This window comes from Talpa occidentalis, unplaced genomic scaffold (genome assembly GCF_014898055.3).
Source record: "Talpa occidentalis isolate TD23 unplaced genomic scaffold, MPIMG_talOcc4v2.1 talOcc4.8, whole genome shotgun sequence".
Classification (NCBI taxonomy): domain Eukaryota; kingdom Metazoa; phylum Chordata; class Mammalia; order Eulipotyphla; family Talpidae; genus Talpa; species Talpa occidentalis.
The window spans coordinates 10,668,724-10,693,363 of NW_023605194.1; the positions used below are offsets into that span (position 1 = coordinate 10,668,724).

At 43.6% G+C, this 24,640-nt stretch overlaps 1 protein-coding gene across 5 annotated transcripts in view; it reads left to right on the forward strand.

Annotated features, from left to right (window-relative positions):
* ABLIM1 (actin binding LIM protein 1) overlaps window positions 1–24,640 on the forward strand; it is a 260,188-nt gene that overhangs the window by 137,622 nt on the left and 97,926 nt on the right. For all 5 annotated transcript variants that reach the window (XM_054690023.1, XM_037495686.2, XM_037495687.2 and 2 more), the window contains exons 3-4: window positions 8,106–8,289; window positions 11,545–11,654. In XM_054690023.1, coding sequence (XP_054545998.1) covers window positions 8,106–8,289; window positions 11,545–11,654 — 294 coding nt within the window. The remainder of the gene's footprint in view (window positions 1–8,105; window positions 8,290–11,544; window positions 11,655–24,640) is intronic.

Here is a 24,640-nt window from a genome sequence, read left to right on the forward strand (position 1 = left end):
GGGAAGGGGGTTACATAAGGTGTGGTCAGGGTAGGGACTGCCTTGTTCAAGACAATGGATAGTGAGGACAGGGTATGGCTGGAGTTGACTTTGGCCTTCATTTGGGCAAGCAAACTTTCTACCAGAAATGAATGGAACCATGATGTTCCTGTTGTCATTTGAAAGATGGCATTTTAAATGTTAATTATAGTGACTTTTTCCTTTTCAAAACTGGAAGGAGTGTTAAATGTTATATTCATAGTCACATAGTTATAAAAAGACTTCTGAACATTAGGTGTCTGTGGAACATAAAATCAGATCATGTAAGTTCCCAACAAAGTAACATTATTACATTGTCTGCATCCAAAAGAATAAGTGAGCTCCCTATCCTGAATACAAAGTCCATTTGTTCTGTCGTAAGTATTTCTTATCCATAGATACAGCACAGCCTCCTTCTCAATTGGAATCACCTCTACGGTTATATCTGAAAACTTATCTAACCTACATTGCTTGGTATATATAAGACAAATCTGGTGGAAAACAGTTGATTATCGATTTCCTAAAAATAACTCACAGTACACTTAAAGACCATTATTATCCGGACCTCATTTTCCCTTCCATCTAATTTCAAATCTGGATGCCTTTTTATCTTTAGTGCTTTCTCCCAGTCCTTAATTATTCCTTTTGCTCCTGAGAGCAAAATGGAGATTGAAATGGTTTCTTGATTTCTTGAGTTATACTCAATTTAAGTTGCTAGAGAGGCTCAGAGTCTTTAAAGACTCAAGAAATTGGGATGGGGAGTTACTACCTTGGTCAACTAACTTGGTGCCAATTAGATTCTTTCAAATTCAAAGACAGAATGACTGGTTCAAGGTCATGTGGAGAAGCCCTTTGCCTTATGGAGCTTGGCTCTCTCCACACTGTCCAAACACCTGCCTAGCTTAAAGCAATATGAAAGGGGGAAAGCGACGATAATTTAACATCTCTCTGTATGTGCAAGATATAAAAAGAGTGATATCTGCCTTCAATAAATTGCAGTCAAGATGAGTATTAAATTCTAATGGCAATGTAATGAACAGAGAATTATGAAATAACCTATATTATCAATAAATGACCTGAGTCTCCAGGAGGAAGAGCCTGATATTTCCAATGACTTAAATAATCTCTGTTAGCATGGAAGCCTTCTTTAATATTTGCTTTTGTGTTATGGGCCAAATCTTAGAAAGCAAAAAAAGGCAAAACAAAATGGTACACTGAGTGAGAACTATTATTCTGAGTGATCACTTTTGAACTGGCTGTAATTAATATTGCACAAGAAGTTCCACAAGTTTAACAAGTGTTAACAAGAAACTATGCTATCAAAGACTTTTAATAAATAGAGATTCTGAAGTGATTCCCTTTCATATCGCTATTGTAAATTCAAACTCTGGATCCTTCAGTACCTTCAATTCAGATGCTTTTCTTTGGGATTCATTTTGGCGTCTGGTTGGACTTCTATCTTCTTTCTCAGACATGATCATTGATTTTGATGGACATTTAGAAGTTAAGATGGAAAATGGTTTAGATATGTTTTTTTCAGACTTTGTATTTGCTTCTAGGATAAATGTTAGCAAATACTTATTTTTGGTGGGAAACCACCTCCTCACATTATTGTTTGAGTCTCTGTTCAGCTATTTTGAGCTTGGGCTAAGCATGTAGTGCTTTGAGCTCCAGTGCATGGTGCTTTAGATAGATTGCTATGGTTCATACAGAGGAATAACTTTGAGTGAGATGCCTGCAGTATCACCTGGTGCATTGGGAAGACACTCTATCAAAGTCTACCCATGTTTTGTAGGAAGAAAGGGTTTGAGGAAATGAATAGTGTGGGATGAAATAAAGCTCTGCTATAATGAAGGTGGAATGAAGGGTGGAGGAAGAGGTTGGGAAGTATTTGATACTCATCTTGTCCCATTAGTGCAGTGCTTGAGATTCCATGCCCTGAAGTCTCTTGCACCCCAGCTGCAGTATATGCAGCCTGGTAGGAGGCAGACAGGGTGCTGGCCTAGGCAGGGTGGAACAGAGTTTTGACCAAGGGTAAAAGCCTTTATTGAGTGACTCTTATCATTGGCAATGAGCAGGTGTCATCCGGGCCTCAGCTCTGCAGGGCCTTGGCTCCCCTGGGGCAAATTCAGAAAGGGTCTTCACCCCAATTAAAATTCTTGTGTTGCTCAAAACAAAATTGTAAACATTGACCATATTTATTTAACATCTGTCTGTTGCTGGTGTGAACTGATTGAAACACAAATGAAAGCAGCAGCCAGGCAAAGATAGTCAGTCTACTGATAAAGATGAGAAGAAAATCTCTCTTTCATTTCACCCCCAAGCCCACCTATGGGCAGAGTTCTAAGTGTTACCTATTCCCCTAAATAGTTGGCAGCTTGAATGAGTTGACAGGCAGGTGGAATGTCCCTGCAGTGAATTTGTTGCAACATAAAATGTAATGGCTGTTTTTAGAAGGTTGGAGAAAGAGTTGCTACAACAGTCTTGTTCACGCTGCTAAAACTTGGCTCCTCTTTCACCCTGACTTGACACCATACTTTGTTCTCCTCCTGTTCCCTGGTATTTTTGCAACACAGGTCGCTCCTGTCAGTTTCTTTTTTAAGATTTTAAAATGTGCCTGTTGCTAATTTTGTAACTTTTATATAAAATCACTTGGATGCACATAGTCCTTGCCTGGTTAATGGTACTCAGTGGTTTGGAGAAAATGAATGCAAGAAAATGGAATCAGTGAGGCACACGGCTGCTTGTGGCCATGCCTTAGTGATGATGTTGCAAAGCAGGCAAGATTAGTGGGACCTTGAGTGGGGTATGTATTAGATATTGATCATTGCAAAGAAAGCAATGAATTGAATTGAGTAGGGTCTCTCCCTCCCTCTCTCTCTCCATCAAAGAAAGGAACCTGTGTTTTTCCCTGGGCTTGTGTTAACTTCCAACTAAAATAAAGGCAAATGGAACACCCAAGTTTTAAAAATCTGAATGTGATCTACTGAAGTTTGACCTTACTAACTGAGATTTTTGTAGTTATTGAAGGTGAGAGTTCAGCTTTGTGTCTCAGTTTTGAATGCTAAGCTGTTAATATGAAACATACCAAAGCTTTTTAACATTTTTAAATGTTCACTGATACTTTTTTTTATTTTACTTTTTATATTATTAGATTTATTTATTTATACAAGAACTGGGGTACAGGTCAGAGACACGGGAGGGTGAGAGAATTCACCAGAGACATAGCGGGGAACAGAACAGGCAGACTGATGAAATATACTGCTGAGGGGAGCAGTGGGCAAGACAGGAGAAGTCTGCTGTGCCATGTTGGGGATCTCCCTGGCCGGCCGGGAATCGAACCCCCACTGCAGAGGCTGTGGACAACTTCACAGCGCTGCACTCAACCCGCTGCACTCAACCCGCTGTGTCACTGGGGAGACCCTTGTTTGTTTGTTTTTAAAGATTTATTTTTATTTTATTTATACAAGAGCTGGGGTACAGGCCAGATGTGTGGGCGGGTGAGAGGATTCACCAGACACAGAGTGGAGAACAGAACATTCAGAATGACTGAAATACACTGCTGAGGGGAGCAGCAGGCGAGACAGAAAAGGTCTGCTGTGCCATGTGGGTTGCTCCACAGCTGGTGGGGATCAAATGAGCACTGCAGAGTCTGTGGACAGCTTCACAGCGCTGCGCTCAACCGTCTGCGCCACCAGGGAGGCCCTAGATACTTTTTTGTTAAACAGAGTAACCCCTTAGTCCAAGTGTGATTTTCACAAAGTTAAATAAAATGTCTCTCATACAAATATAAAATGAACACTTATCCAAGATTTATTCAACTCTTTAATGAGGGAGCCAGTTGTGTGTGAAACTGGTTCAATGGAGAACTGAAGGAGTGGGTGATAAAGGCATTCATCCCAGGAAGAATGTCAGAATGAGATGCCAGGCTTAGATATAAAACTGATTAGCAGTCTAGCAGGCCCATAAAACTGGACAGAAATATACGCATCTCTACTGGATAAGAATCTACAAGTTACCATTCCTTTCTAAGTCTGGACCTTTTTTCACTAGGAAAGAGCTTGTCAAACTCAGCTCAGTGCCCTGGGTGATGCAGTGGCCTGTGGGAGCTTTTCCTGCTCCCATGTGACATTGGCAGAACATGCTTCTCTCCTTTACCTCATTTCAAGTTTTGGATCATTTTCTTAATATCTTAAGCGAGCCTCCGCTTGTATGAGGAAACTGGAGGAGTCAAATCCACAGACACCAGAAGTAGAATGGTCATTGCCAGTGGTTGAGGGAGGGAGAGGACAGGGAGCTGTTGTTTGATGGGTACAGTTTCCATTTTGCAAGACCTGGAGTGTTATGTGGATGGACAAGGTGATGGTCACATGACAATGCTGTCAGTGTTAAAAATGGCTAAAGTGGTAAATTTTATGTTAACGTGTATTCACCACAATAGGTAATTTTGTGCATATACTGACAGGTAGGAATGTGAAGATAATCATTCTTCATCCTGCTGAGATATCCAGTTTAGTAACCTTAATTTGCATTAACTCAGACCTCCCCGGTGGCGCAGCAGTTGAGCGCTGCGTTGCGAAGCTGCCCGCAGCCTCTGCAGCACTGGTTCGATCCCCGGCTGCTCCCCAGCCACCGGAGGAGGGTCCCACATGGTGCGCAGACCTCTCCTGCCACCCGCTGCTCCCCTCAGCAGTGTACTTCGGTCCTTCTGCCTGCTCTGCTCCCCGCTCTGGCTCTGGTGAATTCTCTCACCCTCCCGCGCTTCTGACTGTACCCAGTGCATGTATAAATAAATAAATACATCTTTTTTAAAAAAATTGTATTAACTCACTTTTCCTGTCCACAGAGATTTCAGCAAACTTTGGAAATGGAATTATTAAAATCCTTTACTCTGTGATTTAAGTTCTTTTCCCTTGATGATATACTATGGACAGGCCTCTGGGGTGTACGTCCTGATCTCCATGGAGGGGGCCATAGACACGACAACTTATTCACTCTTGCATTATTGATGCATCCTGGGTCATTTCCAAGACTTTGGGTTGCTTTGATTTTGGGGTTTGTTTTATTATAACAAACACTATCATAATAAAATCGCTGTGATACAAAAGAGTAACACTGAAGGCCTGCGCTTGAGTAGTGACATAACCGGGAAGGCAGAGGAGGCACTGGGTCAAAGAAACATTTTTCTGGGAAAATACGTTAGAATTAGTGGAAAATTTGGTTGACTTTTTTTGGTGTAAGAGTGAGAAAATGGGGCCCCCCTGCTGGTGCAAGTGTTTGAGTCTCAGCACTATGAAGCTATCAGCAGCCATGAGTTTGATCCCTGGCCAGGGAGCTGACCCACATGACGCAGCAGACCTCTCCTGTCTCATCTTCTGCTCCCCTCAGCAGTGTATTTCAGTCAGTCTGCCTGTCCTGGTCCCCACTCTGTCTCTGGTGAATCCTCTTAAACCGCCTACCCCGCCCCCCGCCGCAACTCTGGCCTAGACCCCAGCTCTTGTATGTATAAATAAATAAAAATAAATCTTTAAAAAAAAGTGAGAAAATGACTAGAGCTTCCATTTTGCTAAAAGAGGGAATAAAAGAAGAGCAGTAGTTATGGGGGAAGGTAGAGGAGCCAGGAAGGGAAGGTTGTTTTGAAAATTCTACCTTTGAGATGAGACTACTGTCTATACATAGCAGGCAGCTGAAAAAGAAGGGTCTAAGGCTTGGGGAAGACCCCACTGGTGGAGACGCTGATTTGCATAAAGTCATCAATGATGCCATGACAGCGCTGGAGCAAATACGAGGAATCACTAAAACATTTAGGATTAACTTTGAAGCTGTATCAATAATCTGTATTAGCAGAAGATTGTTACCACTTGTAACGGGTAGGTTGTAACCTACCCCATTGCTAGCATATCTTTTTATAAAGGATCTGTGAAATTTTTATTTTTATTTTTTTATTATTTATTTATTTATTTATTTATACAAGCACTGGGTACAGTCAGAAGTGCAGGAGGGTGAGAGAATTCACCAGAGCCAGAGCGGGGAGCAGAGCAGGCAGAAGGACCGAAGTACACTGCTGAGGGGAGCAGCGGGCGGCAGGAGAGGTCTGCGGCATGCGGGACCCTCCTCCAGTGGCCGGGGAGCAGCCGGGGATAGAACCGGCGCTGCAGAGGCCACGGGCAGCTTTGCAACCCAGCCCTCAACTGCTGTACCACCAGGGAGGCCCGATTTGTGAAATTTTTAAACCTACCCTAGGAGCTTCCTTGCAGGAAAGAATAAAGGAAATATTCATAGTCCTCCATATGCATTATTTTGTCACTCTGAGAAATACTTAAATTTGCAAGAGTAACTGAGTCATCACAACTACTGCTGATGTCACTAAGGAGTGACACTGGGCGGAGCACACCAAGTTGGAGGCTGGATTCAAATTAAATCAAAAAACGTATTCCCGGTACTACCATAGAGACCATGGTTGTAGGTTCCTGAAGAGAAATCAAAGAAAATAAAGATGAGGACTCTTACCCATAAAGGTCTTTGTCATCTTGTGGCAAAATATATTTAGAAACACATTGAAGACAAGTCTTGAAGGTTCTCCATGACCCCTGGGAATGGGTGAACCCGTTTATTGCTGTTGAAGGAATTTGCTGGCAGAGTGAGGCTCGTCCATAACTGAACCCCTCGACCTGTGGGACCCATTTAGTGAGGAGGAAGCAGGTGTGAAAACAGTGGGAACACTAGCAGATTAGGGAAGGCAGCAGGTGGCAGATGAGCTGTTTTCCAGGTAATGCAATCACAGTGGTATTTATAGGGGGGGTCATTGCAGGCATGATGGACTCCGGCCATCCTCTTGAATTACTTAATTGTAAATTGCAGAGAAGGAGGTCGTGACTGTGGAGTGTTTAGATAAACAAATACTGACGAATCCACAGTGGAAAAGTTGTGGGTTGGATATCCTTGGTAGTTTGCGATTATTAATAGTAAAGACTGCTGCGGGTGGGGGAGTGGTTGTCTCCATCAGAAGCTGCTCAGCACTAGTTCATCTAGCGGGATTAATGAGTCATGGGAAGAAACCACAGGACCCCTGGAAGCATTCTAGCAGGTCCTTAGAAAGGTAACTTAGTGGTTGAACTTAACCTCCTCCCTGCCCAGCCGAGTGCCTATTCCAGCTACTTGCTGGAATAATCGAGAAGAATCCTGGATTCTTTGCTAAGGCCCTTAATTGTATGGGAGTCCCACAGTCTTGGGCATTGAGAGGTTAAAGCATGAAGATTTCCAGTCTTGGCTGCAGCTCTCTAGACACTTGGCAGTGGAGAGTCTTTGCTCTGCCTTAGGCTTTGTTTTTGGACAAGTTACTATCTCTGCTCCGGTCTCGTCTGAACATGTCAATCCCGCCCAAGTCCCTGGCATCCCAGGACCTCCTCTTTCCACCATCGTCACCATCAGCATCCTCCACAGCTACACAGCTTGGGAAAAGGCACTGAAACCCAGGCTCAGCAGAGTGCCCGCTTTTGCAGGCACTGAGGTCCTGAAGGACAGTTTCTCTTGAACGTGTTCCTTTCCTTTACTCTCTTGTCTGTTCATTTTTCTCTCTTTATAAGCTGTAAATAATTGGCTTATTGACCACATAAAGAGACAATGAAACATCTGAATTTTTCATAGCTGTGAGAAAGAATTTCCAAAGCTTGGGGGAAAAAACAGACATTGGACATTTCAGATACTGCTTTGGTTTAGTAGGATTTATTCCTCAGCTCTGTTACAGTCTTGACCCAAACCCAGCAGTTATATGGGCAGTGGGCACCTTCCCTAGTTAGTCCTGCCAGGATATCTCTGTTCATATTTGTGACAGCGTGAACCCAGGGTATCTCTCCATCAAAGCCTATTTATCTCTGAATCTCAGACATACCACAGAAGCCATTGAGACCTAGCCAGTGGATTTTACTTGTATGAGATATTGCATAGCTCCCAGAGGGAGGGAACTCACACAGCCCACAATAAACAGCTCTTTGTACTGACCCCTCTGCACCCCCAGCTGCTGAGCTCATGGAGCACTGAGCGGCTTGCAGCCCAGATGACAGGCAGATGTGCCCTTGTCTCCACAGTGTGCGGCTGCGACCTGGCCCAAGGAGGCTTCTTCATCAAGAACGGGGAGTACCTGTGCACCCTGGACTACCAGCGGATGTACGGGACACGCTGCCATGGCTGCGGGGAGTTCGTGGAGGGAGAGGTGGTGACTGCCTTGGGCAAGACCTACCACCCCAACTGCTTTGCTTGTACCATCTGCAAGTAAGTGATGACTTCCTCCAACAGACACACACTGCTGACAAAGCCCGGGAGCTACGCCTTTTGTCTTGGCTTGTCCTTCGTCCTAAAGGCCTCTTTTTTGATGCTTTTTACCTTCCTTCTGTATAATCACTCTTAGTCTAAAGGCAGTTTGGTTGGGAAACTTTATACCTTATGTCCTTTACTAAATAGTGTTTGGAGCTAATCAGAAGCTTATTCAGACTTGAGTGAAGAGTGTGAAGCAGTATTATTTCTTAGATACCACCAGCTGCTGCACTGATGGCTTCTAGCAGGCAGCCACAGGCCCTTTGCAGTGGTTGAGTGTCCTGTGCAGACCAGAGGAGGGGTTTTGTTATTTCTCAACATTTCATGTTTCTAGGCCAGAGAGATGTAAACTCTAGAATATATTTAATTTTGTATAAGTAACAAAATAATACTGATAGGTAAATCATCATAAGATTTTTTTTTAAAGATTTATTTATTTATTTATACAAGCACTGGGTACAGTCAGAAGCGCGGGAGGGTGAGAGAATTCGCCAGAGCAGGGAACAGAACAGGCAGAAGGACCGAAGCACACTGCTGAGGGGAGCAGTGGGCGTGGCAGGAGAGGTCTTTGCCATGTGGCACCCTCACCGGTGGCCGGGGATCGAACTGGCGCTGCAGAGGCTGCAGGCAGCTTCACAGCCCAGCTCTCAACCGCTGCGCTACCAGGGGAGGCCAAATCATCATAAGATTTAGATGCAATATCCTTAATAAAATTGTTTTAATAATTTTTTTAGCTATTAGTCCATCTCTCAATGTTCTTTTTGTTTTTTAACCATAATTTTAAAATTCTGGATTAATGAGCTGAAAATTTTTCTGCAGCTAATCAAAAGCAGTTTCCTCTTCCCTTGTCTTTATTAGGCTATGGCCCCATGAGCTACCCATCCCCCTCACCCCCCAACCCCCTGGCCAGTACATTCAGGAGACCTGAGTTCTAATCCTGCTTTCCAGGCTGACTTGAGAACTGTGTGAATTGACTTTTCCAAGGTAGTTGCCTCATCTGTAAAATAAGAGATCATGGATTAGGTTTGAGTAATTCTCCAAACCTGGAAGGTCACTGGAATCCTCTGGGGAAGGTCTCTTAAGCCTTTCCTAGCCTCCTCTCCTCCCCTGGCCAATGTGCGTGCCGATTTAGTTGTTTCTGGAAGATGCCTAGGTTATGGTGTGTTCAGCCATTGGGAGGTTCTGGCCCAAGTCAATTCTGATGCTGACCTTGAGAGATCATTATTTTAATATAGGTAACATTGGCTTTAATTGGACAATGGACGAATGTTTATTAACAATAGCCATGTCCTGAATGTTCGCACCACCACAGAAGTGCTCGCCAGTGCCGTTGCAGCCCAGCTGCACACACGATGTGCTTTCTGCCTGAAATGTGGCCTCTTATCCCTTTACAAGTGCATTCATGCAGAATTTAATTTACCCTCCTAGCAATTCTGTGAAGGCAGTTATGAACCAATACCCCTACTTAGGAGTGACTCTGAGTCTCAGTTTAAGGGACTTTCCTAGTTTCTAATGCTGCAAGGCTAAAATATAAACTCAGCTGATCTCACTTCAAGTCTGGTTTGCTTTCTATTACAGACATTCATGCAAATAACAGAAGGGTGTGAGCCTTGAGGATAGAGGACATAAGGAATGGAGAAAGTACTAAAAAGGGTCCTTTATAAAAGAATGAAATTCAGAGTTTAAAAGACATGGCTTGTATTGAGAACTGGACTCTGGCTGGTGCTATGGTAGATCTGTGGGGGATTCAAGTTAAGAATATAAGACTAGATCAGCGGACAGGCCTGGACTAGGTGCCATTTATAGGGGCACACACTCTCCTAGGGGCGCCCTTAGAGGCTCAGCTCCTGAGAGTTAAGTTCTCCTTAAATGTTGAGCCCCAAATTCCTGCTGGCCTGGCCCTAGTCCTGGCCCTCTCCAGAGGCTAAGAAGCTGAGCTTATGCTTATGGACCCTAAACCCCTGATATCCAAAGCAGACTGGAGGCTCATTCAGGCTTGAGTAATGAATGTGAAGCTGTATTATTGCTTAGATTCCATCAGGGTGACCTGGGTTACTAAAGTATCCCTAGCTGGCCAGTCCAGGCAACTTCACCTCTCTGGGCCTTATCTGAATGACAGAAAGTGACCCAGCACCATGAAAGAAAAGGGAGAATCCTCGCTCTAGCATTCCCATAATCAGGGGTGGAAGAGGGTTACACTGTCCTCGAAGTCAGACACCAAGCACATGTTTAAAACCATTTCAAGTCCAAATTTTCCACCTCTGTGTGTATTACAGTGAATTATAACTCAGGGGCAGGGGAAGGGCCACTTAAAGCAGTGGCAGTTGTGAAAGCAAAGCTCCTAACCAGAAACTGGAATTTGTTTTCCAGTAATTGCTTCTGACTCAGCTGTGTGGGGATGTTTTGCTTGAGAGTTTACATTTCCTAATGGACAGAATCACACATTTGAAAACTCACACTGATGAGGATTTTTGTCAAGTTGGTCAATTGCAAGTAAGCAGGCCTGGGAGCTGTCCTAAGTCTATTAATAAATAATTGTTTTTTGAAAGGCTATCTGCCCACTCAACTAGGAGAAGAAACTGACAACATACAGAAGGCACTATTTTTGCAGAATGTGCTGTTATTGATGACAGTTTTATAATCGTTTTGGAAAGCAGCTAATACTCAGTTTTAAACAGGTGTTTCCAGCATTGTCCTGTCTCCCGAGTCTATAAGAGGCTGGGTCACTGGCACTGTGAACTTCCAGTTCACCCATTGTGAGTTGTCACCTAGTGCAGCCCCAGGGAGCTGAAAGAGTTAATGCTTAACTGGTAGCCAGCTCTCTTGGGGAGGGGCCTTCAGCTTGAAGAGGAATTTATGGCATTTAAAATGTTTCTTCATGAAGGCTGTTCCATTTGGAAAGTTTGACTGTGTGTGCGCCTGCTAGGTGACTTGTTGAAACATCGCTCCACTAACGAGCAGAGGTAAATCGTTCCGCTTTACCATCTGGTTGCCTGTGGAAGCAGCACATTCTCGCTTCTTCTCAAAATAAGGCATGTTTATTTGTTTGGACTATGTCCAGCTGGCTGGCTTGCTTATGACTGCATTTCAGACATGTTGGCTGGTGCCCCTCCAAGAAATGAACTGGCCCCGGAGGGCAGCAGGCAGAAGGTGGAAGGGGCAGGAAGGAGGTGGCTGGGAATGACCTTGCGAGCCGTGTCTTTCTATCCACAGGCGCCCATTTCCACCCGGAGACCGAGTCACGTTCAATGGGAGAGACTGCCTGTGTCAGCTCTGTGCACAGCCGATGGCCTCCAGCCCCCGAGAAGCCTCCTGCTCTGGCAGTAAGTGCACAGCCACCCGCCGACACGAGTCCTTCCCACCCAAAGGTGGCCTAGGCAGGGGCCTCTCTTTGTGAGAGAACGTGTTAGCCAGAGCCAAGGACAGTATGGTCCAAGGCATTTTTAACTGTGGAATGTGCTTGTGTAGAGAAGCCTTCCCCAAAAGCCATGCAGCAGGCCAAGAACCAGGAAGCATCTCCCTTATTTCAAAAAAACACCAATAGAATTTGACACCAGACTGTGCATTTTGAGTCTGTGAAGAGAAAGGCATAAAACTTTGCATAAGAAACACCCATCTCTGGTCACAGAGGCTCATGGTGATGATGCGATTCTCTGGGTATTTACATCTTTTTTTTTTTTTTTTTATAGAGGCATGTTTTTTATTTATTTATTTATTTGTTTGTTTGTTTTGTTTATACATGCACTGGGTACAGTCAGAAGCGCGGGAGGGCGAGAGAACCCACCTCTCTGGGTATTTAAAAAGCTGTCCCCACTGCCTGGGGCAGATGTGGTCGTTGATACTTAAATAATCCTTTATTATATATTGCCCTAATTCACCTGGAGGGTTTCTGACATTTATTCATTGCACATACAAATTGCTGAGCACCTGCCATGTGTTTTGTTGACCCTGGAGATCTGTGAACAGAAACTCCTTGGCATCCTAAGGAAGTTTGCTTTCTAATGGGAGTGGATAGACAATAAATGCAAAGGTGAAATTGTCTATTGTGTGAAGAATAGTAGGAAATAAAATCAGAGTAGAGGGACTGCATTTACACGGGGCATTCAAGGGCAACCTCTCTTTAAAGGTGTCCCCTAGGCAGAGCTCTGAAGAAAGGGTTAGAACAAGCTGTACTATGTCATGGGATTCGTAATTCTTCAGGCAAAGTCTTGTCTGACCTGTGGGCTCCAAAGGGTACCAACTTCCCCCCATTAAAGTCTTGGCCAATTGCACTATTTCTTCTAGTAAATAATATCACAAAGTCACTTGACATTTCAATGAGATGTATTCCTAGCAAGTAGAAAAGGGGTGAGTTTACCTTTGTTTTTTTATGGATTTTGCTAGTCCTTGGGAAACCTGGAACAAACCCTTTTAAGCCCTGCTAGTCTCTGTAGGAAAGAATAAGCTAAATCACTTCTGCTCCAGAAGAATCCTGCATGATTCCTAACAGTGATTCCAAATCTTCCTGTTAAAAGTAGAAGAATCCTTATACCTGTAAAAAATATGAATGTTCTGACTAAAGCATTTGCATGGAAATTGAATTTTGGCTATTGGGAAATCAATGTACTTGTCTGTCTTATTCCAAGCAGACCCTTAGCGTGTAGATTGATATGCCCTGCTGAGAGCCCCCAGGCAGCCAAGTGTTCCCCTAAAGGAAGGCACAGCCCAAGACCCTAGTAGGCATTCATATCCTTCACTGTTCTTCTCTACCCCACCCGGAGCAGCTCGCTGGGAAGGTCACCCTGCTGTTTGGAGGGTTTGCTTTGAAAATGTATTACCAAGAACTCTGGAGAAATGCTTCGCTCTAGTTAACAAAGGATAATTTCATGAATCCCAGGAGTGGCTGATGGTTGTACCAGAGAATCATGTCCATGGGTCTGTAATAGAAATGGCTACATCCTCAAATTCTTCGGGGTCCTTTAGTCCAACTCTCTTTCTTGATAGGTGGGGAAACTGAGGCTATACTCAAGATCAACCAAGATATCAAATAATAAGATGGGACTAATGTGGGCTTTTTGAATCCAGCTGTTGGCTCTCTGTTTTGTTTTATTGAACATTCCTCATTGTTTGCATTAAACACCAGAAGTGGAATATTTTTAAAGTCTTCCAGACTGCTCTGTTTATGCAATTTGGGAACATGTTTCCACGCCATAGCTCTACTGAAATGGTTACTCTAGAGATTATTAAATATTTTTTGCTTTTTCTATATTTTCCATTTTCATATGACAGATATATTATGCACAAAAAATAACAATTTTAAGTGTGAAAATATATCCTACTCAAATCCATTACCTTTCTAATGCAAAATTTAACAATTATTACTTATGTGGACTAAATCATATTTTCTCCTTTGCTCCTGATGAGTGAAATCCCATTTCTATTAGCTGTTTCTGTCAGAACATTTTTTATTTCCCACAAGCTCTTGTCTATTTCAATAAATACGCAAATAGCATTTATGGGGCATGTGGGTGTGGGTGTCTGTAAAAAATAAAGTTCTTATATATGGACACACATATGCAAAATACCCAAAAGAGGCAGGCACACGGATATTAGTGCAAGAGAATTTTCAGCAAGTTTCTGAAGTTCATTGGTACATAATTAGAAAACACTGGGTTGTTAATTGCACTTCTTTGAGAATTCCCCGATACCTTAAAACTCTCTTGATAAATAACTTCCATTCCTATTTTTTTTTAATTAACTTGGCAAAATTTCCTAAATAAAAGCAAAAAAGTGAAATTCTTCTTTGATAATGTTTACAGAGTTGATGAAATATATCAGAGAACCAAGGTCCTCCATTTCCCTTGGAATGTTGTTTGAAAACAAGTTTGCTCTTCTGAACCAGGGTTTCTTTCATTTGACATTCAGTGGCTGGTTTGCTATCATCCCTGAAAGTAGATGAGGACAATATGAGATGGAGGGGAGAAACACAGAATGACAAATGAGTAAAATTAACTATTCAGTGAGAATTTGCGCAGAATCGTCCCAGTTTCTACTGCAACTTCTCAGCCTGCCCTGTCTCAATTGGGACCCTATGCTATGCTGCTCAGTGCCATCTTGTGATAATTCTTATAACTTTTATATCTATTTTCTTTAACATCCACAGGGTACTCGCTGTATCAGTCACAGCCTAACTTGTCTACCAATCTTAATGCATTTAATCACACTAGTACTAACACTAACCCCTTATTACAGATGAAGAAACAAAGGATCATAGAGGTTAAATAAAATGCCAGGATTCTATAGAAGGAAGTGATGAACTGGGATACTCCCCAGGCTGTCTGGCTCCAGTGCCCTGCTACCTCTCTGATATTTATCTTGTGATGTAGGTATCACACTCTGATTTGTAAAGATAGGGGAGCTGGCTTTGCAGCAGCGACCCACATGTTTGCAGATCTGAGTGTCCTACCTCCAAACCACCAGTGCCTTCATGTTGTAGCCAGGCCTGGTGAAGGGAAACCATCAGGAAGTTCTCATAGAAGCAAATTACTTCAATTAAAGATTATTGCCCCTGAATTACTGAGAGCTGTTGCTGCATCCAGTCTAATGTAATTTGAATTCAGTAAGCAAACAATTACCTAACATGGAGGTAAGGGTAAAACTTACCACACAGGGTTGTGATGGACATTAATTAAACTGCTTTTACTATTAATGAAAAGACCAATTGCCTGTGTCTGGTTCCTCTACACTTTAAGAATAAAAATGTCAGTCCAGAACACAACATGCTGTTCTAGAAGGTTACGTACACTCCTCTAAAGTTTAATTCTGTTCTTCACGTATTTGCTAGTACCTGAGGAGCTAGATCCCATGGGTTGGGTTGCTGTGTGTGTGTGTGGGGGGGGGATGATCTGTGTGTGGCAGCCTCGAGCGTTGGGAATCTGGGTTGTGGTTTCCTACACACCCCTGTCTATTTCAGGCTCCTGAGCAGGAGTGGGCTGCTGTCTACAGCACCCTTTCATCTCAGAGGCGTCTGACTGGTGTCTGATTAGGTGTGGGCTTGCTGGATCGGTGCAGTGAACACCCCCACACCCATATATCCAAACCATCTCCCTTGCGCCCCACCTCTCCCCCAGCGTTGTCATTATTCCAACTACAATTAGAACTCCTACAGGTACGGGGCAAATGCTCTGCTAGGACTGAATTTAAATCATTTCAGATAAAGATTCATGTGCATGTTTTTAAGGGGGAGGAAGAATTTTTCAGTTATTTTACTTACCTGTTTGGTGCAATAGCTTTTAACAGTGGCAAGATAATTTTTTTTTTATCATCATGTTCTCTCTGAAAGAACCACCTGGAGTGGAGTGGGACTTGGGTGCTGAGACACTAACAATCTGTGCATCCACCGTGATGTGACACTGGCGTCTGACTGGCCTGGGTCAGGTCCTGGCTCTGCCCCTGACTAGGATTCTCTTTCTCTCTCCATCCTCCATCTTCTCGTCCATAAAATGGGATGGTTGCAGCTACTACTTTGTAGGACTCAATGAGTAAATAGATCAGTACTCTGTGTGCTTATGAAACAATAACCTACTGTTCACACACCGATTTCTGCATTGTTCTGTAAGACTGTCCCTGCATCCTGTCACTCTGCCCTTTTCACTCCCCTGCTGGCGATAGTCATCATTACCCACTCATTTGATATTATCCGCTAACACATAGAACAGCGAAGGCAGGGACAAAGTGACACTTGTAAGACCACCTCAAAGAAAGACTATTCATTAATTCAAAAAGGGTCCTTTCATTCTAGGCACCAAATTCTTCATTGCACAGTTAATATAATATATTCCTATGATAACTTTTGTCACAGCTAAGAAGAATTGGTACGTAACCCATTGCATTTTAATTGCTTAGATGAGTGCCCACCTCCACTATCAAGATAATAAACTCGGGCCTCCCCGGTAGCGCAGCAGTTGAGTGCTGGATTCAAAGTTGCCCGCAGCCTCTGCAGCACCAGTTTGATCCCCGGCCGCCGGGCCAGGGTCCCACATAGCGTGCAGACCTCTCCTGCCGCCCGCTGCTCCCCTCAGCAGTGTACTTCGTCAGTCTACCTGTTCTGTTCCCTGCTCTGGCTCTGGTGAAGTCTCACACCCTCCCGCGCTTCTGACTGTACCCAGTGCTTGTATAAATAAATGAACCTTTAAAAAAAGATAATAAACTCATTAAATGTAAAGACCCCATGATCTTTCTCTAGGTTTAACACAGAAAGCCCTAGATAAACACTCTGAAAACTGAATCAAAGCCATCTGGCTCTCTAAACTGGATTAATTATAATCTACCCTTTTAAATGGGTTTAAGCGATCATCCTAATATAATACAGACATCACAGAGATCCACAAAGAAGGAGATAAAAATCACCTGAAGTCCTTTCACCAGCTGATCATGTGATGGAAATACTGAAACTGACATTCTACACCTTCTTCTTCCTGTCTGGTAGGGGAAATAAACTGGTGTTTGCTAAGGAGTAGTGAATCTGAAACACTGACGCAGGACTCGAGTATGATTTCCTCTTTGGCTAGCGCCTGTGAATGTGGGTGACTATACCTAGTTAAAGATTAGTCATAAAGCTCTTTACCTGGTTAAAGTTTAAAACTAAATTAGAAAAATCAATGTAACAACAAACCTTCCTGGTATGATTTTTTTTTTTAAGATTTATTTATGCATACGAGAACTGGGGTACAGGCCAGAGGTGTGGGAGGTGAGAGGATCACCAGAGACAGAGTGGGGAACAGAACAGGAAGATTGACAGAAATACACTGCTGAGGGGAGCAGCGGGAGAGTCAGGGGAGGTCTGCTGTGCCATGTGGGTAGCTCCCAGGCTGGGGATCGAATTTGGGCTGCAGTGGCTGCTGATAGTTTCATGGGTTGCATCTTAATCCCTTGTGCCAACAGGGAGGCCCTGATTTTTTTTTAATTGAGATGATGTTCACATAGTATAAAATAAACTATTTTGAAGTGAGCATTTAATACGTGCTCAATGCTGGACAAAAACCACCTCCACTTAATTCCAAAGCATTTTCATCACCCCAAAATCAAACCCTATACCCATCAGACAATTACTCCCAATCCCGTTCTGTAAGGACAGGAATAGAAACAGTACAGGTTTTCTAGGATCCCATGCAGACCGGGTGAAGGAGGAGTCAGAGTCCTCAGTGGTTTTATGCAGGTCTTTTATTGGGATTTACCCAGTACACAGCAGGCAGGGGTGCTGGGGGGCCGGGAGGCTGGCAGGCATCCCCGCCCCCAACAAGTTTTCACTCTATCTGGGCTCTCCGGCATTCTCTGCTTCTCTCTCGGCTGCTTCTTTCAGCTTCTACTGGCGTCCCCGTGATGCCACCCTTAAAAAAGCACAGTCAGCCCAGGTGAATCCCATCTACCTATGCCCACACCCTACTCTAGGTGCCCGCCATCAGGCATGCATTCGGAACCACAGAGTTCCGTCATCTATCCTGATGGCGGGAGGGCAGAAAAGCCTGATGTTTTTCCTTACCCTACACCTTCTTTTCCCAAACCCTGGCAAGTACCAATCTGCTTTCTGTTTTTGTGTATTCACCTATTCTATATATTTCACAAAATTGAAATTGTGCATATGGAGCCTTTTGCTTCTGGCTTCTTCCACTTAACATGTTTTAAAGATTCATTCATTGCAGCATTTATTAATACTCTATTCCCTTTATGGCTGAATAATATTCCACTACAAGGATAGACCACATTTTGTGTATCTATTCTTTTGTTAATGGATATTCAGGTCATGTCCACCTTTGGCTATTGTGAAGAGTTGCTGTTAATGTGCATGTAACAGTATTTGTTTGAGTTCTTGCTTTTAACTGTTTTGGATCTTGGTATAATTATGAAAGGGGTTTGCTAAGGATTATCCCAAATCCTGAAAGTAGTGACTGCCAGTTTTCTGCACCTGCCCCAGAAACTGTTGGACTGGTATCCACAGTGTTCAGAGGGTATTTTTCTCTGGCATGGGCACCATTAAATGAGCTTGAGTGATTGCAGGTAGCAGTCTTCACCTGGGGCACGTGTCTTTCTTCCTCTTTTGTTTGCATCCTCCATTTTTCTACCCCCTTTCCTCCTCCATTGACTGTGACTTGAGAGAGGACTGTTTGGCCATAGTTCAGCCTGCAGGTAGAAGTTTGACCCCCAGTTTTCTAAGCCTTGTCCACAAGAGGGTATTGGCCATGCTGAGGACTCAACCTTTGTGCTTCAGACACATTTGTTCTGTCTTTTGCAGAAACGTGTAGCATTTGCTCTTTTGAAAGGTGGCTCAGGAATCAAACATGGTTTTCCAGGCATGTCTGGACTGTACATTGACACAGAAAGAAGAAATGCCCCACGCTCACGGAGAAGGCCCGGTAGAGTTGTGTGCTGGGTGAAGGGTCACTTGCCCTGTCCTAAGCCCCATGGAGAGAGTGCCCTGTCCACTCAACTTTCCATCCATGCAGGGTGGAAATCCGTATCCTTGAGGCTGCCTCCTGACCTCAGCCATTTCTGAGAGGGTCCCTTGAGTGGGGGGTGTTGACTTTGTTTTCACAGCCGCCCAACTTTTCTTGCTGTCTTGGTGGCATTTCAGTCAAAAGTGAGTCCTACTTTTGAACCAGCTCAATCCCTGGGGATCAGAAATTCTGCTGACAACCACATGGGACAAATTGAGACAACAGTAGGGAAGAGGCAGGAAAAGGACCCGAAAAGCAGTCAGGGTCTGTCCTCCACCCACTGGGCTTTTCAGATTCTTAATTGGGGGTTTTGAAGTTGTGAGTGCACACATTAGGACCATGGCGCATTCCCTCCGTTAGCCCCTGCTTCAGCCATAGTTAAGAGCTTACACCTAAAAATTAGAGCAGGTGACCAAATAGTGTTAATGGTTTATGCCACTAATTTTTTTTTATTTCCCATCAAAGAATCTCCTTTACATTCCCAGGAAATACAAGCATGTTATTTTTATCTGTTGTTCAGGGAAATGAAGAAATGGCTGCCAGGGGATTCTTTTTTTTTTTTTTTTAAAGATTTATTTATTTTATATAAGAACCGGGGCACAGGCCAGATGGCACAGGATTCACCAGAGACAGAGCGGGGAACAGAACAGGCAAACTGATGAAATACACAGGAGAGGTCTGTCATGCCACGTGGGACCCTTGCCAGCTGGCTGGGGCCGGGATCGAACCAGTGCTGCAGAGGCTGCGGACAGCCCAACCACCTGTGCCACCAGGGGAGGCCCTGTCAGGGGATTCTTATGCAAAGCAGTGGACACTGTCTTTAAGCAGATATGAAAGTTCTCAGCTCCTAACCAGTTTCAACCATCCTTTCCAAAATGTGCAGGTTGTTCTCTATAAATGTATAAACTCAAGTGTCTGGCCCACGTTACCTGTGTTGTTCCCTCTGGTCCAAGCAAGCCATGAGAGATCCAGCCTCTAGGCCCATGAGAATCAGCTGTTAAGTCCAGTCCTGAGCGCTGTGACCTGTCTGTGGTTTGTTCCAAGTCATCCTGCAAAGCTCACCAGCCGAACTTCTCTGACTCACAATTCTAAGACTTTCGAGGTGTGGGTCTGGGTTGGTGCCAAGTCCCTGGCACACTGTTCTCTGTCCCTCCAGTGCTCCCTGTCATGCTTAGCGGCATTAGCCATGAGTTTCCTGCTTAATAAATTCATAATCAATTAATGTAGAGGAAGGGCAAGCAGTTTGTTTCCTTTCATTTCCCATTCAGATCCTGTTCATGAATATGGAAAAAGAAAACCAAGCCAGACCCAGGGCTAGTTAAAAGAGAGGGCTTCTTGACCTTGAGAATCCATAAAACCCCAATAGGGAATGCTGTGAGTAATGGCTTAGGGATTAGAATTGCACGTTTCAAATGTGTAAAGGGTTTACATTTATGAAAATTAGACCAAATTGACTAAAATCTCTAAGTATTTATGATACACACTGTGAAAGGAGGAAAAATAGGATTTATTGCCAAATATTCGATGACAGGGACATCAAAAACAGCCTCTACTGGGCCTGCCTTCAGCTTTCCTGAGAAAGGCTGACGAGCTTGGCCTTGGTGGCCCGTGAAAACGTGTTTGTTGTGAAGTACTGTTTTCCAAACATGCAGAACAAGAGCCTTCACTTAAAATAGCAGGACAGAGGCTGCTCTGGCTTGCCAACTGACCTGGAGATTATGGAAAGTCTGGTCAAGGTTACAGAATCAGGCAGCACGTAAGCCTTTAAAAATAACTTTGGGTCACTTTTAGTGATTTTGAAATCTAACTTGTCTCCAAGGTTGAGACCCCTTTTTCTCATAGAGTAGAAATACATATCCCCCAGCCCCTGGGATTTGTCTTGTGCTCTCATATAGCTCTACTGGCTAATGGCAATGTGGAATTTCTGAAGCTAAAAAATACTTGTTAAAGCTAATTCTTAAAGTGTTTGATCTCTCAAGCCTGCAGTTTCACTTTTTTTTTTTTAAAAGATTTATTTATTTATTTATTTATAGAAGATTGATTGATTGATTTATATAAGCACTGGGTACAGTCAGAAGCGCGGGAGGGTGAGAGAATTCATCAGAGCCAGAGCGGGGAGCAGAGCAGGCAGAAGGACCGAAGTACACTGCTGAGGGGTCTGCGGGCGGCAGGAGAGGTCTGTGCGCCATGTGGGACTCTCCTCCGGTGGCCGGGGAGCAGCCGGGGATTGAACCGGCGCTGCAGAGGCAGCGGGCAGCTTCGCAACCCAGCGCTCAACCGCTGCACCACTGGGGAGGCCCCAGTTTCACTTTCTCATGTTTAGCCCATGTATTTGCCGTGACATGCTAAAAAGGAAGATGGTGAGCACATGTCAGTTACTTGGTTTAATTTTTTTTAATGGCCAGTCAATATCTGTCAATGTACAGATGTGGAATTTGGGACCCAGATAGAGATGAAAGAAAGTCCATTCAGCACTGTCCATGTGTTCAATTGACATACTTACCACTGCTCAATGATGTCTTTTTGGTCAAGGAAAGATCTTCAGATACCCAAATCCTTTAGACCTTAAAAGTATTAAAATTGTGGGTCAATCCTTATAAAAAATAACATGAGCAAGGTCTGGATTTTTTCTAATCCATGGGTTGCAAACTCAAGAAGCTACAAGTGTAGTAACAAGTGCGCACAGTCAGGTCAGAGGTGATGGTAGGTGACAGCTGATACTTAGACCCTATGGAAGGATGCACTGGGAAGATGTGTCCTGGATGAAATGGTCAAGCTACTGTGCCTTTATGACCATGAAGGAATCCACGTGTCAAAGGCTGATCTGACACATAATGAAGGTGGCTTGTTAACCTTATAAAATCTGATCTGTGTCCAGCTCACTCTTCTGTGCCCTTTCTTTATTTTTACTAGAACAACTGCTTTCTAGCATTCTGCCTTCACCATTTTATCACACGAGATGATAGGAAATCCATGTCCTGGAAGACAGTGGATGACAAGATGTCATTAAATTCAGGACCTCACGTTAGCCAAACCCAAGAACTTAAATTTGTTTTGTTTTGTTTTGTTTTGAAGGTCCTTAGACTGAGTCCTAGCCAGGGATAAAGTGCCTCTAGTTAATGGTCTATTAAAAGACATCACTTGAATATTTTTAGGGTCTCCAAAGTCTTATTCCACTTTCTATTAATAACAACCTAAAACTGAAATGATTTGGTTTCTATTTTTCATCCATGTGTATAGCCAGGAACTTGTGTGCTTGCCTTTGTTGATAAGAAATACATTTTTATTATTATTTTATTATGTTCTAGGGAAAAATTGGATTTTCTGGAACTTATATCTGCAACAGTTTCAATACTGAAACTTGATTTTTTTTAAATTCTTAATTTTACAATTCTTATAATAAAGTCAGAAAGTACTCTGAACTGTCTCAAAATCTCTTACAGATGTTTTCTAACATCTTGGTATCTCAGCAAACATCGATTAAATGAGTAAAGTGCCTCTATGGCCCCTTTTATGATTTACATTATCTTCACAATAATTCTCTACTCATCCCATCTTTATCCTCAAGTGGCATCTCATGCTCAAATTCATCATGGTTGTTTTTACTCATTGGCAGAGAGAGAGAAAGTAACCAGGAAACAAGTCCGTGATTGGGGGTTTAAAACCAGAGAGGCCCTGTAAGCTGTAAAGACCTTGGGTTCATGTCCGTTTGAGAATAGAAGATCCACACTCCTTTCTTTGTTTGACATTGCAGCTGTGTAGCCTCCTGCAAAGCCCTTACCCGGGCTTTGGTTTCCTATGTGTCAAATAAAACATTCGCCACAAATGGTCTGTGCTCTTTGAAAGGCGGATAATCTCTTCCAGGTTAGCGGGAGTTCTATGGTTGGACCAGGGTAACAGACACACAAGAGCTTTCAAAAGTTTAAAGCCCTATAATAACAACATTAATAAAAATGTTAAGATGATGATGATGGTACCAGAAAAGCTAAAATGCTTTTTAGGGGGGACAGTGGGCCTTGACTGTTAAGGGAAAGATAAAATGTAGGATTTTGTGAGATTTTGCAATAGTACAGTCATTACTGCAATAATTCAATAGTTGCTGCTTTATTATGAGGACAGACATTGCATGTTCACCATGTACCTGACGCTGTTTGGTTTTTATGCCTGTTCTCTCCCGTCCTCACAGAAGCCCCAGGAGGTAGTTGTTCTTAATCTAACTTTTTATGGATGAAAAAGGCAAGTCCAGGAGTGTCCTGGCTCATCCAAGATCCCTCATCCGTAGTCAGAGCTGGACTTGTACTCCAGGTCTCTTTACCTGCGAAGTCCTTATCTCTGAAGTTAGTCATCAGTGAGCTTCTAGGAGAGACTAACCACACATGGAGCAAAGCATGAAGAGTCTTATTTTTTTCCTGTTGCTACTTCTATTATCTTCTGTCACAGCTCCCTTTCCTAGCCTTAACAATACCGTAGGCAGATCCCAAAGCTTTCCAGCCACTTCTAGTTCTGAAAAGTCCAGTCCAGTTAAAACTATTCTCACATCCATTTCAGGACTGCACCCCGTTTCCAGCTCAGGCCCAACCTGGATTGGAGCCTGGTGTGAGAAAGGGGGCACAGCCTCTTCTCCCTCTTTACCTTGTTTCTGTCCTGCTTGTGGCTTCTTTGGGGCCTGGGCAGCAGGGATGGGGCTGGAGTAGAGGGTTGAGGTGTTAACTCTGGTATCATCATGCTTCCCTTTCAGCTAACACTGGCTGGAGGCAATTTTTTATGGGGTGTATCTTGAGATCCTTCACAAAGGAAGCTTGAAAAAACGTGCAATTTCTGGCTAACATGTTGCAATAACTCCCTCCCCCTGATCCCCTCCACCCCCAAACTCAGGTCCTGCTCCCTCCTGGTCTCCTCATAGCCTCTTGCTAGTGGGGGCCCCCCACCCTCCCCCTCCATAGGCTTCAGATGAGTTCATCCAGGATGCTTGGGTGTGTGTACCAGTCACAGACTTAAGTGCACCCCCAGTGAGCCACACTGTGGAAGCGCATGCCACACCCAACCTGTCTTCTCCATCTGCCAGCAGGGGGCGCCCCAGCAGCCTCCTGCCTTCCAGCTCTTCCAAATTCAGGAGGCTCCAGACTCTGTGTGCATAAATACTTCTGAGCCTTTGAGTCAGTTTGTCCCAAGGACTCTAACAGCAAACTTCTCTTGGATCCCACACCTGCACTAGGGTCTGAGTGTCCCTCTGAGTAAACATGGACATGGGAGGGGGAGGCAGGGTCCTCTCATCCCTCTCCCCACTGAGGGGAGGGACCACCACGCCCCATTGCTTGGACAACTCCTGCCTGACCTTCCTCTATACCTTCTCAAATGTCTGAGCGTTCACTGGAAATAACATCTCAGTGATAGTTTAGACAAAGGGTTTATTAGATCAGCAAAGGGAGGACTTGAACCTGAGAAGTAGTTTAACAGATTTCACTGTGTTAGAGCTGTTACACCCATCACAAGTTTGAGTTCAGTTTATGTAGTTAAGAGAGGGTTAAGAGAGGGCTTCTCATTCTAAGATATTTAAACCTATGGATTTGTTGATGCCTTGTATGTATAGGATGTACCAATGAGATACAGAGGCTGGGTGCTCCTATGTTGTTTGTATGTATGTGTGTATTCACTAACAGGTTGGTGTTTAGTTTACGGTTTGATTTTTGTGTGTGTTTTTTTGTTTTGTTTTTTTTTTTTTTTTTGGTGGTAACATTGGTTTACAACACTGTATGATTTAGGGAACAGGTTCACACCTCTTCAGACGTATGTTACCACATGACACCCACAACCAAAGCACCCATACTCCTATACCA